Genomic DNA, 14,793 nt, shown 5'->3' with positions numbered 1-14,793 from the left:
ACTTCTCCCTCTTGACATAATGATCTACTATCTCCTCTTCCAACAGTCCTTTTCAGGACTACCACATGGTGAACCGCAAACTCGATCTTCGTCATCGACACCACCATGCAAACCTCCACCTTCAAAAATGCAGTTTCCACAAGGAAAAGGAAGCAGACTCCTCCTGATATTTCAGTGATAAGTTTATTTTATCTATGTATGATAAGATATTTTTAAGATAATCTGCTCTATAGAAATCGTTTTATTTGTTTCACGTTTGTAAAATTAATCATTATGCTATATGACATCTAAAGTCGCGCTGCTGAGACACCGCAACCAGCAACACTGATGACTGCGAACAGGGCGGTTACGTGGAGGTGGCGGATGTCTCGATGCCTGATTCGTCCGAGGCGGCTGGTATAACGTAGCAGCTCCCAGGAGTCAGAGGAGGAGGCGTTGGACCATGGTTTTACCACTCCTGGGGCCTGTTGCATAAAACTTTTTACCTGAAAAAAACAAACAAACAACAACAACAACAAACAAACAAACAAACAAAGAAACTCCAGTAAGAACTGAAAATTCGAATTGGTAGTATTCTTCCATTGACACTAACGCTGGAAAAGACTGTAAAACTAAATAACCTGAGTTTTCTTAAGTAAAAAGTTTTATATTAAAGAGACCCTTCACGTGATCGTAGAGATGGTATGTGGTCGCGCTGTCCTGCTACGTTCAGTATTTTCAGCAGCATTTTGCGCCCTTCCTGATTTATTTCTTGGGACATTTCCAAGTATATCTGCAGTCAATACGTAGAGATTGAGAGTAATGTCCCAGGAAACAATGATTCGCACATTTTTTTCTTTTGTCCGCGTTTGACGCAGAAAGAATGCCGAGATGCTTTCAGAACTTTTCCTAATCTTGTCGGGGCTCTCGTAAATGCCAGCCCTAAAGCGGGAGTCACACTGCCACGAACCCTACATTGAGCAAAGATGGACACATGATAAAGGAACTGTTCTACTTCGGCTCTGATCGTATAAACACCAGGTTATTGGTGAGGGCATCTTTAAGCCATCGCTTGACCGTCGGTACATTTTCTCAGGCTGCTATCAAAAGATCGTATTTGTTTGGGCTTTTGATGCTTTTTGTTTGTGTGTTTGAGTTTTTACCAAGTTCGGGGCTAACTTCGTGCGAAATTGAAAATTCCATGTTTGTATGACCATCTTGTGTCAGTATCGGGACAGTGTGACGCCAGCCACGATGCCTATACAAAAAGTCACACGACGACACCCGAACAACACCAGAAGGCTACACTAAAATGTGAATCTCTGTTATAAAATGCACATTCGCAAGATCTTCAGGCTAGGCCTATTAATATTTTGGCTTGGCAAAGATTTTGCCGCCAGTCACGAAGTTACTTCCGGATCCCGACAAACTCCATCGGCGGTCATATTACGATGGCTTAAGATGCCCTCATGAATCACCCAAAATTTATTCGATCAGAGCCGAATTTGAACATTACCTATATCGTGTGTCCATCTATCCTCGATTTTGGGCCTGTGCATTCAGGTGCATTTGAGCGGAAAAGGAGGAAGTGTTCAGGAAGGCGGGATGTTCTGGCGATGTCCACTCGACAATGCAGACATGTTGTAGAAAGTACCCAGGACGTTAATTTCCGCGTCCAAATTTTGGTTGAGACCAAAATTTGGACGCGGAAATTTTGTCCTCCCCGAAGGTGCGGAAACGCCCTTGTATTGTCAAGGACAGGACGAAAACAATGTGAAAAGTCCACCCATCATTGCACATTCTATGCTCGAGGGATGATGATTGAGAGTCAAGTACTGAAACTAGAATGTGACGCTAGGGAAAACACGTTACTGTCATGATTGCGCGCAAGGGATAACGCATAGTGGATTACGTGCGCAGGAGAGAAGACGAACTAAAGACGCCAACGGACGACAGACGACGCGTGCACTGACGACACTGAACGACGAATGGCTACGACTCACACTTGAACATGGGACGACGACCCGTCACGGGCAGGGCAAGACGGATGTTCAACGACGAATAATTATCGAAGGAAGACTCGTCTAGAACAGATGCTAGCAGACGACCTATGACAGAAAAGACGCAACGGACGACGCACGCCCGTGTTATGGATTTTGGAGGGTTAGCGATTGCAAGACTTTGCCCGACATGTTGATAATTGCTTTGATTGGTTGATCGTGTGGCCAATTGCAAATGTAGGAAAAATTTTGTGCGATGAGATTTGAATCGAGGAATCAATAAAAAACGCAAGTTAAAGACACGCGGCAGTAAATATTAGCTACTTTTATGGATAAACCCATGCTGGTCTAAGTTGAATGAAATTTTCTTCAAATGTCAAAAAGTTCATAATTATCACTGACTGTTTGCCCAGATGTTATTCTTTGTGTGATAGACATGATTTATACCTATATTCCGGTATGTACATGTAGCTTTGGTTATAGGGGAATCTGATGAAACCATTTTATTCGTGTATTTGACATCAGTATCAATTTCCATCTGAGAAGCTAGTCGTTTTCCTTACAAAGGTCTTGACTTATCATGTTCTATTATCACTGAATGGACGAATAAAATGATGTCTAAATATAAAAAAAAAAAATATATGCTTCAATGAGTATTTGATCTGTCAAAATCAACACGTTATTAACAATAAGCAGGACTGGTATTTTTCTGTGTATTTTTGTCATCTTGATCCTATAAATTCCATGTGCCTTCTCACCTGCATTTGTGCTACCTCAGTTCTTCTTCTCTTTTTCAGCGATCATAATTTTTTCATTATCATCCTTTTTCAAAAATAATTTTTGCAAATATTCCCACATCTAAGCTAGATGTAGATGCTGCAACATAATATGGACACACCCTGGTATCAATCTAGGAGGAGTTGTTTGTGCCTTACAGTGGAGAAGACCACTGTCTATGAATCGCAGAGATCCTGATGTGAATCCACTGGCTGCAACGGTTGTGCTCCCAGTTATAGGCAAGGTACTTTATTTTTTCCTCCCTACCCATACCTCCTCCAGAGGGGACTTTAAAAGGGTGATATAGTTTTGGTTGAGATGGGGTTTCAGGTTTCCAACTCTTTTAGTGAGATAATGAGAAACCTCTTATGGAATATAAAAGAGCATATGATTCTGCCGGAGAGGAATTCAAATTTTATTTGATGAAAATTGGTTTTGAAATGGCTGAGATATTTGAAACAAAGTAATCGTAACAAAAGGTGGGACTCACCATTTCTTAGGATTACTTTGTTTTATTTTGTTTATGGATATCTCAGCCATTTCAAAACCAGTTCTAATTAAATCAACTGAAATCCTCTTAGAATTGTAAGCTCTTTAACATTTCAAAAGTAGCTTAGTATCTTGCAAAAAGTTAAAAACTTAATCCCCACCTCAACCAATACTATACCATCCCTCTAAAGGAGAATTCGAGATCAGCTGAAAGTTAGTCTCAGAAGAAAGAGTAAAATAAGCACAACAGCATAACCTTGATCAAAATCAGATTAAAAGCAAGGAAGTTGTGCAATTTCACAAATTCGCTTATTTTCGTACAACAAATTTTGAACAGCTGATATGAATACGTAAATGAGTGAGCTGATGATGTCATTACCTCACAATTTTCCATTGCTTGTGTAAAAAAAATATGAAAATTTAATGTTTTATTGTCTAAAAGTATAAAACATAATGTTATTCCTGGTAGAAAAACATCATAATAATGATCAGTCAGATATATCAGGATTTGAGACTAGGACATAATTGCATTTGATAAAAAACTAGAAATTCCATGATTTTATGTGCATACTATATGGCAGATTGTGAGGGGATGACATCATTGATTCACTACAGAATTTGCATACTTCATACTGACTGTTCATCAACTGTTACATGAGAATTAGTGAAACTTCCCAGTTTCATAACTTCCTCAATTTTAATTAAACGTTCACTGTTGTGCTTGCTTGTAAGATCTTACTCTTTCTTTTTAATCTAACTTTATTTTGTCCCAGATTTTCCCCTTTAAGCCACTGGTCAAGTGGTTGTTTACGCATTCATTGCTTCTTTAGTGGTTACTTAAAAGTCATATCATTGGCTGAGAACTAGAAGGGTGTTACAATTTTGTTTTTTGTTTTTTTGAGGTAGGTATTGATTGTTGGTATCACACAGAGCTTGATTTCCTCTACATTAGGGTGTCAATTTTAAATCATTTTCATTTTCAGTAAAATGTTCAAAATCAAAACCACAAGGGTGCTATTTTTTCCTGATATTTCAAACAATGCTCATGAATGTATCCACTTTTGATTAAAAAAAAAATACTTATTCCATGAAAATGTATTGTTTCATTTTCATTTATGTTCAAATCTTAGAACGTGATTGTGCCTTTCTGGTTCTGAAGTAACGATATATCCCTTTTGCAAATGTCACGATATTTGCATGCTTGAAGAATAATGTCTCCCAACACCATGCATGAAATCTTACAGTAATACACCTCAGAGCATTTAAAAAAGAAGTGGAAAACTAACCCCAAGTCACTTGAAGATATGTTCCCCTTTTGAACCAAGTATAGCAGTTGGATTTTTTTGGGAGTCTGATTAAATTCACTGGAAATCTGTGTATTGTTTCCCCCTCCATCATAAAGAAGTATCCAGTTTCATTATTCGGTAGAAATACCTGAATTACCTACCTATACAATATACATTGTACCAGCTTATAAAAGAAACCTAATTCTCGGTATCGCCAATACCTAGGTGCCTCGTGCAGAGCAGCGTTTTAGATGCATTATGGGATAGCTCACGAGACAAACTTGCTCGGTTTTGGCTGCACATGCACTTATTAGGTCACGTTCAATCTTTATCCAGGGGTAATCTTTGTTAAAAGATTTCTTTGCTTTCCATCATGTGACCAGCACATTGAAGCCTTGCAGTAGTGAACCACGGCTCTAGTGACCGCAAATCAGTAAAAATTTTGAAATTTTAAACTCTTTTTCAGTTGAATTCCACGTGAAGAAAAAAGCAGCAACGAAAAAAAAAAAAGACGAAAATTGCATTGATTTGCATGGGAACTAAGACATGTGCATGACAACTGGAAACGACAATGGCACCGAGGAATCCCACAGTGCATCTGTGACAGGGCTTTTTAGCATGCGCAGAAGTTTGCTGCGCATTGGTGATACCGAGAATTTTCAGGCTTGCAAAAGGAACGAAAAAATTTTATAGGTGTATCAATTCACATTCAAATTCATCCGCATTTCAGAAGCCAATGCACAAAAGAAATGACAGAAGAGAGCAATATATATTTTCTATGAAACATTTTCATATTATTCATTGATTCATTTACAATATTTAGGATCCTCAATTAACATTTTTTCTTCTTTTTTTTTTAGTTGAGGCCCAAGAAAAAAATACATTCATACAGATATAACATTCGATAATATTTCTTGATATGAACATCTTCCTCTCTGACACTTGTCACCACATTGAAAATATTGAAATCCATCATGTAATGCCTCAGCCATAAAAATAGCTTTAAGCTTCGAAAAAAGACTCAACACTGGATAACTATGTTCAGTAGGCATTGCATTTTTGAGTGTACATCGTCTTATCATTAGAAGCAGCAGTGTGAACAGACACGACTCTTAAGATCACTTCTTGATTCATGAAAAATATCGACCAACCCCACGACGTGGCCACGAAACCAAGCCACATTCACCTAAAACAACTCCGCCCCACGACTTCTTCAAAAAATGTCACGAATTGAATACATCTCCGTTGTCAGACTCCTCTGACATGTTCTGATATAATGCTCCCTATAAATTCTGGACTGAATCCTTATATATGAAAAAGTCGTATTAAAAGATAAATATCCCAGTTTTGAGATGATTTTCATTGCAATTAAAAAGATATACAGAAAAACTTCTTCTCTCCTTTTACTGTTTACAGATATGCATGCCTGACTTACATTGCAAAAGATTGATCATGTCGGAAAAATTGACACCAACATCTACCCTGCTATATGAAATTCATAATCGAATGGAAACATAGAGAGAATCTTCTCACATAATTCTTTGAGCTTATCAATGCAGCACATATACCTTGCCTCACCTCCTTTTGTTGAATTCATAATGCACTTGTGTTGTACGAAATTTTTTGCCCCGTACATTGACAAAAAACTCAGGATATTTTGTTTATGACAGCAATAATAGGATATTGCATTGAGTACCAGGAAATTAAGTGTAGAGTAGTGTGAGATAAAAATGTTTTGAGTTCATCAAATATTACAATGCATGTATAAGCATGGTATAAAGAATCTTTAGTAATGATTCAGGGTGGTAACTACTTCTTGCTTGCACCAATGAAGACCGACGCTGTCTTAGATTGAGCACTTGCGTGAGAAACGACGATCTTGGTTTTTCACACACACTTGACATTCGAAAAAATGATTTCTGCACGATAGCTTTGGTTTTGAAATCACAATCTCTCTATGACAAACAAATATCCGACTCTTGTTAAACTAAACGTGTAGCAGTTAATAGAGATGAAAATCACTGATTTCTGGTCTTCTGCACGGCTAGCTAATTTAAGAGTCCAGTCAATATGAACCTGCGAAAAAACATTTGGCACAAGATTTATGCCTCAATTAACGTAACAGACGACGCTAATCTACACTTACATCAAATTACTTATGTTTACATAAATTATGTCTTAATGTACCTAGGATGAACTAATACGTGAGACTTCAATTAAACACCAGACATCACATCCTCAAGACAATATTAGACTGTGCAAGAGACAAATTCAAAATGCATTTTATCTTTGGTAGCAAAAATAGCGTATTTTTTTTTCTCATTTTGTTTTCAATAAATACATTTAATGCTATGCCATTGAATGGACAGAGAAAGATATGGCCAAACAACGATAACTTATCGGCTACAGTTATCTGCAACAAAGCTACTGGAATTATTAGAAGCAAACAAAGTGTATGTGGCCCTTCTACTTTTACTAAACTTTCTCTATCAATATTTTGCCAGGTGTGAAGCCAGAGTGAAGGATTAATATTTGACGTTAGTCTCATGAAGCGACATGAGAGACTCGCTAAACCCATATCTGCCTCTTTTCTGTCTTAACAAATGAAAGAGTTTGAAATATAATGTCTTATCATAGAATAACTTTATTAAAATATAAATATACTGGTATTCACAAGGAGCATTCAAACTGCTAACATGCACCTTTGATATGTTTCGACTGGGTATTGGCATGAGTACAACCAGCACTTTCACATTCTCATGCTTTTGCTCACTGTAAATCATCATACGTGGACATACGAAAATGAATACAAGTTCTTGGCTTCTTAGCAAGAATTCATACTTTTTTTTTTCATATGAAATGATGCTCCTTTGGAAAAGGGGAAAGAAGTGTTGAGCATTTATCTGAAAACTGTGGTCATGCTGCTGCAAGACTTGCCTTGATAATGAATATCATAGCAATTACCATGGCAACAAGCACAAGTCATGAACACTGATTGGCTGTTGCTATGATACCAGCTATATAACAAGCTACTATAATTGTTTTGTCTCTTATGCGATGGGGCCCACTTTTATTGGCCGTGAACCTAAGATTGAATTTCCATTTTGGAAACAGAATAAATATAAATTCTTAGGAAATAGAGAAATTCTTGATCAGCACATGCTACTAAATGATCAGACATCTGCCCGAAGTCGATTTTGAAGCAGAATGAAAATACTTTGAAGAATTTTGGATGGATCTGACTTTATTTGCTTCTCAAATGTGAGTAACCCTATGATGTATAGGAAAGTATAGCAAGGGTAACTGGTGTAGCTTTCAACACAATGTAGCGCAGAATGGTTGGCGCAGAAACTGTTGCATTTTTGATAAAGTACAATCATTTGACAACTACCGGTATGTTTTGTGCTATATCAAATGTGCAATACATGTATATCCAACATAGCTTTTACATACTTTGCATGAAATACGATAGGTATCAACAAGGATTAATTTATGAGAATACTATATTGCAGGTTTTACACTTAAAAAAGTCTTGATATTCAAGAAGCATTATGTGACATGACATGCTATGATTACAGTGATGCCATGACTTCATCACGTTCAAAACTGCCTGGCATATGTGTGCCCAGCAGAGGGACAAATTTAGAATACACAAAAAACTGACACATCCTGGTTATAACTTTCTTTGAAACATGATAAAGTCCAGCCAAACCCTCACTTGGCCTGAAATCTATTTAATGACATTTTACAGCATGTAAGCCCATGCCTGTAATTAAGAATGCAGAGAATTGTAACATTAGCATTTACGTGAAGTAATCATGAATTGCATTATGGCATTTCAGCAGTCCCATACATTGAAATTACTATTAGAAATCTGGGATTGATTACACTTGCAGACAGACACTGAAATTGGTGATGAAATTTCAATTATATCTACACTTGCTTTTGGCTTTGTTTAATTTTCTTTTTTTCTGTTGCTGCTAAATATCAAAGCAATGCATGAAAGGTAAACTGCTAATCAACAGGATTGACAGAAGAAACACGAATGTGTTGACACAAAAGCCATGGGTTTTTCACTTTGCAACTCTTCATAAAAATGTGAAATTTACATAACATTGCACCCTGTTCCTTTTGCAAATAATCACATTTAGTAAAAAACAGACCTCATGGTGACTAAATGAAGACAAACACTGACACAAAACAAGACTTGCTTCAGCGAACTTTTTCTTTTCATAGGATTTGAGCTAAAATCTCTCATTAGACATGATGAACTAGTATATATGTGTAGGATGGTCCACATAATAAACCTACTAAAACACGAGCTGACTCATCACATATTTCAGAATGAATATTCCATACAAGTTTAAAAAAGCACCATCAAAAAGCAACAATTTCCACATTGTCATTCACTGAAATTGCAAATAAAGTGTTGGTCAAAATGGCTGACAATACACGAGAACCTGTTTCGTCAGTGACAACAGAAACGAAAGGGAGGAAAGAAAAAAAAATTGTGCCATTTTGCCAGCATTTTAAACTTTGCCATAGCACATGTGAGCAAGGTCACTTTGTGATTAAGATTAGCAGAAGTCGACATTACAAACTCACCCATGTTAAAAAGAAAGAGAAACAGGAGAAAATGCTGACAGCAACCCTTGTCTAATCATACGTGCAGACGAAAAGAGTGACTTAAAAGGCTTTCTCAAGCTCAAAAGTTGTGCCAAGAAATCAATGAAAGTCCGTACGGGTATTTGATGTCTAGAAGACTAGTAAAAATGAAAGCACTAAAAAAAAAAATCATTGAAAACAAAGGATGACAGGACCAAATGAAATTGAATAAGAAAGAAAATATAGGGCCTTATTTTAAAGTGGAATACATCAGCAAAGTAGAGAAATTTATTTTGATCTATTGCTTGTCAGTGCCTGCGAAAATCATACTCTACACTCACGCAGTAACTTATCAACACTATTTATTACTCTGATGGAATAAAAAAAATAAAAGGAGAGAGAAAACCATGGAATATCGTCAAAGTGAGTCAAACTAGCGGCAGGATTCTGGAGAACTGATTGGTCATTATTTCTGATTGTTCCACTGAATCCACACACACAAAAAAAGGTCTCAGCGATTCACGAAACAAGACATTACATTCTCAGCACACAGTTGTGTAAATCAACTCATGAAAAAATGTCATCAATGTTCAGACCAACTTGGAACAACAGAAGTCTCTCTGCGAACAGGACCAAAACATACCACTGTTCAAACATTCTCAAGCACGGTATGAACGAATGCGTATTACCATCAAAATATCTCGATATGAACTCCATTACGTGGTTCCGTTCTCTCTCTACACTACAGCAGGATTCAGTGTAAACTACTGTATAAGCTGTTATTTTCGCATACAGGTATTTTCGCGAATTAGAAGGTCACAGACATTTTTGCGAGGTGTTGTTTTCGCAGATTGACGCTGACGCTATCTTACATGCACTGTTACCCTGGTGCAGGGCAACATTTTCGTGTGTTGTTAAATTCACGACCCAACCGTGATTCGCGAAATTCGCGAAAATTAAACCCTCGCGAAAATAACCGCTTATACAGTATTTCTTCCTCCTTTGGACAACTTCATTGCTGCAAGCTTTTTTGTCTCATCCCCTTGTTTGTAAAGAAACAGACAAAATAAAGTCTCTTCACTCTTGTGCGTGCTTCTTTGCAAGTGTAGTCTCTTCATAAAGGAGATGGTTCCCCCGTGCCCATACAACCATTTTTATGCTCTGTATCATCTTAAAAAAAAACAAAAATCGTTTTCAGTCCTGATCCCCTTTGACGATTAAAACAGAACACAGACCACAAACTTGTGACACAAACTATTGAAGACATGCAGACAAAAAAACCGTAACAACCATAAACCAAAAATATCTGGCTGCGTGATCGGATATCATCTTCTTCCATAAAACAGTCAAATATATTTCAAAGGCAAGCTTGAATAATTGCAGTCTGTGAAACAATGTATTCACTTCCTCGTGACGCGAGACGTGACGTAATCTGACGAGAGTTGATAACTTATAGACGGGAGCCGACCCACGAGGACACGGATTGACGAGGCTGTCGTAAGTATGCCGTAACATCGTTATCGAACACATATGCCAGTTTCTCATCAGTAACAGTCCATCGAGAAAAGGACTTCCCACTTTACATATTGCAAAAAAACAAAAAACCAACAAAAACACTGAAATTTCGCATCAAGTACAGTAAAGCAGCAAAAATAGCGAAGAATTGCTCGTCAGATGTCTGGCGGCGTCCTCACAGTTCGCCGTCATATCGTCTCACTGTCCACCATGAGCTGCTCTACGTGCGCAAACTTCTCTGCCAACTTGTACTTGAGGGCAAATTCGTCCCGCTGTAACGACTCGGAGATCTGTCCCATGGTAAAACACATAGAATGCATTATGAGCTTACGATCAATGATTTAAGAATATAATTGTTGCAAACATCACTCTAAACACTCCGAAAAAACAAAGGTGACACGAAATGGATCAATTTTGTCAGGTAGCAATATTTTTCCATGAGTTGTGTTTAGGTTTCTCCAAATAATATTGGTCTTTTTTTGCAGGAATTCGTCATAATCAGCAGTTCACTTTAAACAAAATTTGAACTCACTTTGAGTGAACATTGCAATGTCTTTTATCAAACATGGAAACTCGCAAGTTATGCTAAGTCTAGGGAAAGGAGCATTCCAATGTCTTTTGTTATTCATATGAGAGTCTAATGATTGACAAATGATGTCAATGGCAGAAACTTGGGTTGGAAGATTTTTTTGTGGGCATATCCAAGGAACATAAAGAAAATTAGTAGAAATATCATTATAAAACATATGTCACATATTTACATGTAGATATTCATTTAGCCACATAAACGATGTCGAACTGTATAATGAATCAATACAAATCAAAATGCATTTGCACTGCATAGTTCCTTTAGTAATGGAAAAGTTTCTGTTTTGTTTTGTTTGGAGGGTGCCATTTTGAGGAGGGACCCACCTGTTCGCTGTACTTTTTGGCGTAGGAGTGGTAGAGCTCGTTGAGCGCCGACAGGGTGTGGAAGTCGTACTGGTGGCTGTTGGAATGTTCGGCCAGCACGGCGTTCATGTCCTGATCGCTGATGGGAGGCATGTTCTTTATGTCCTCATAGTACCTTCAGATGAGATAATGATAATAATAACAATAAATCATTTTTGCTGAGTGCAGAATATATATCTAAATATTCAGCTATGCTGCAAGAGCTCCTTAAAGGGATGGTCAAGTTTTGGTGGGAATTGCGGATTCAGATTTTAACTTTTTGTGAGATAATTAAAAAAAACACTTATGAAATATTTAAGAGCAAACTATTATTAAAGGTATTTAAAGTTTATTTGATGAAAATTGGTTGTGAAATGGCCGAGATATCCAAAAACAAAGCAAAACGAAGAATTGTATGCTCTTTCATATTTCATGAGAGGTCTCTTGTTATCTCACACAAAAAGTTGAAAACCTGAAGCCTCACCTAAAACAAATCTATACTGTCCCTTTAATGCTACATTGCTGCATCCTCCTAAACAATTTGAATAATAATCATCAAATCCATAAAAACATATCGATCTACTATACAAGTCTGCACAACAGAATAAATAAATAAAAATGTATGAGTGTGGGAAAACAAACGGAGGAGGCCTTGTGAACAGCTTGAAAACTACAGGGGACAGGTGCCTGATCTTACTCCCCAGTTAACCAGTAATTAAGGAAAATGCCCATAGGGTAATCCCAGCAGGCTCATTACTTACTCACGAGGGCTCTCACAGTACAGGCCAAGGCCTTACCCTACCAAAACCACCATGCATGTATTGGGAGAACTGAACCAATTTGGGAATTCTTGTATGTCTTTTTTTTTTGGTAATGTTTTCAGAAGACTCTCTAAAAAAGAACTAGATTATGAAGCCTTCCTGAACAATGTGTTCCATTTTTTTTTTCTCTTTTCATATGTGATGATAACTTTGAGAGGTGATACTGACCTTGCTACCCACTCCTTATATTTGGGGATGTCCTTGGCATAGAGCAACTTGCTGGACGGCGAGTCCTTGGTCAGCTGGTGCTCTGACACCGAGCAGGCATCCATGAGGCACTGACCGACGATGGACAGGCAGGCGTCCACCGTGTCCGACTTGTAGATGTCAAAGATGTGGTCCGGGTTCTTGATGAGGTTCACCCAGAATCGCAGCGGAAGGCTGCCAGGGTCAAAGTTGAGAGAGGGAGATATGCAGATGAGTACATTTCACGCCTGTGACTCTCACATTTTTACTCTAAGCAGGTTCTTACAGGCCACTGATCTGTCAACTTGGCCCGCATTAACCCGTTGACGATGAGTCTCGAGTATACTCGGGCAAATGTCTATGGGAAATGCATGCTATAGCAAAATCAGCCCGTCCTAAACAGGTTAAAAAAAAGGTTTCGAACAAAAGTAAACTCAGAGTAGCTCAACATGTAGAAGATGGTCTATTCTCAATTGGACAAACATTTTCTAGATACCCCAAAACAAGATGTTTCTTGTATGATTGTATGTTACTGGAAAGGACACATCGTCTGGCCTTTAGGAGATGATCCACTCATTTGGGATTTTTGGAAAAAATATGTTACCATAAGCTCCAACAACCAAGAGAAAAACACAAGATTGCTTTATCTTACACTTTTCAAAGTGACATACTATGACACAAAAACAAATTATCACATTTACAGTCCTATCAAAGTGACATTGTCCTCGGACCCAATGTCCTTTGATAGGAAGAGATACAGCAGGACCAGTCCTCACCTATTGCTCTTCCACGAATGCACCACCTCAGGATTCGTGACGCCCTGCTGCTTGGCCTGGTCGTCAAAGAAGTCGAAGAGATACTTGATGGCACGGGGTAGGGTGTTACTGCGGTAGTTGACGCTGAATATCGTCTCGAAGAGATCGTCGACAAACTTCTGTAACGTCACCTGTTGGGTGGAGAAGTAAAGGTGAGCTCGTGATACTCGTGTCACCAATGATAACTTTGTCATTATACAGAGAAATCTAGCTTCATCGGTAACACAATTTTTTTTTTTTTGTTAGCTCGTTTTGCTGTACGACACCATTGTAACTGATCTTAATCATAAGGTGTACACACACAAACACACATCCAGTGGAAGTCTTGGTATTAAAGGACATTGTCTCCACATCACCAGCCAGCAATGAATGAATTTTACACATTATCACAAATACCTTGGTATTCCTTTAAAAAAAAATAATATTATCAGAAACTTCTGGCAATGAAATTGCATTGAGAAAAGTGTCTACTGATATATGATTTTGCCATTATACCTAAAAATAAAAATGAACATATTTGATAAAGACAGTGTCATTCCAATCTAAAGCTACATTTATTGCTGATGATGAATATAATGCCCATAGACTGTATAGGAAAAAGGCCTTGAAATATATGTACGGCTCATTTCTCAAATTTCTTGGCTTGGTGTGGTTGATGTAACAGCCAGTGCATGCAAAACTAAAACCAAACAAAATGCATGAACATCAGTCTGGGAAGGCTTTTCAAGGCAAAACACATAATTCCTAAAACAAAAGTCACGAGAGACATTCTCGTAAAGCTTAAAGTCAAAAAAAAGAAAAGAAGAAGAATGATTGGAAAGAATGAAAGAAAAGAATGATACGAAAGAATGAAAGAAAAGAATGATAGAAAGGAAGCAAAACATACCTTCGTTGTGAGTAGCCTGGGCAGGTAGATCTCGGCCATCATCTTGTGGTCCTTCTCGTTGTTGCCCTTGATGTTGTTGTCGTGGTCACTCTGCTTGACCAGGTGCCACAGCTTGAGGCCGTTCTCGACGTCCGAAGACCCGAGCATGGGCGTGGTCGATCGACACGGACTGGCTGCTGTAGAGGAGGCGAGACGACCGACGATGGGACAGAACGTAATAACAATGGCTTTCACAACTACTCGTATCAAATTTCTCTCGATAATGTAAATCTTTGACAGCTTCTTTCACGGAGGTCATTCAATCTCAAATCTGGAATAAGACCAGGTAATCCTGGCAACTTCCTTTACTCATATTCTAACTGAGTACCAGTGTGATAAACTACGCATACATCACTAAAATGTATAACTGTTTTAACTTTAACATCAAGTTTGTGACTTTGGGTTTATGCAGCAGAATGACAAAAATTATAAGAAATGCTTATATGATATTGGTAGATTTAAACA

General features: G+C 37.9%; 1 protein-coding gene across 1 annotated transcript in view; it reads right to left on the bottom strand.

Annotated features, from left to right (window-relative positions):
- Nucleotides 1-10,044: 10,044 nt before the first annotated feature.
- Nucleotides 10,045-14,793, bottom strand: part of LOC139718679 (plexin-A4-like) — a 41,625-nt gene continuing 36,876 nt past the window's right edge. The window contains exons 20-24 of the mRNA XM_071630137.1: nucleotides 14,290-14,465; nucleotides 13,365-13,534; nucleotides 12,571-12,783; nucleotides 11,564-11,717; nucleotides 10,045-10,941 (exon numbers count right to left, since the gene is read on the bottom strand). Coding sequence (XP_071486238.1) covers nucleotides 10,840-10,941; nucleotides 11,564-11,717; nucleotides 12,571-12,783; nucleotides 13,365-13,534; nucleotides 14,290-14,465 — 815 coding nt within the window. The 3' untranslated portion in view covers nucleotides 10,045-10,839. The remainder of the gene's footprint in view (nucleotides 10,942-11,563; nucleotides 11,718-12,570; nucleotides 12,784-13,364; nucleotides 13,535-14,289; nucleotides 14,466-14,793) is intronic.

Source organism: Diadema antillarum, unplaced genomic scaffold (assembly GCF_040938485.1).
Source record: "Diadema antillarum isolate AM-2024a unplaced genomic scaffold, OU_Dant_1.0 scf00000098, whole genome shotgun sequence".
Taxonomy (NCBI): Eukaryota; Metazoa; Echinodermata; class Echinoidea; order Diadematoida; family Diadematidae; genus Diadema; species Diadema antillarum.
The sequence above is the reverse complement of the archived record's forward strand: the minus strand, read 5'-3'. Positions and strand labels throughout refer to the sequence as shown.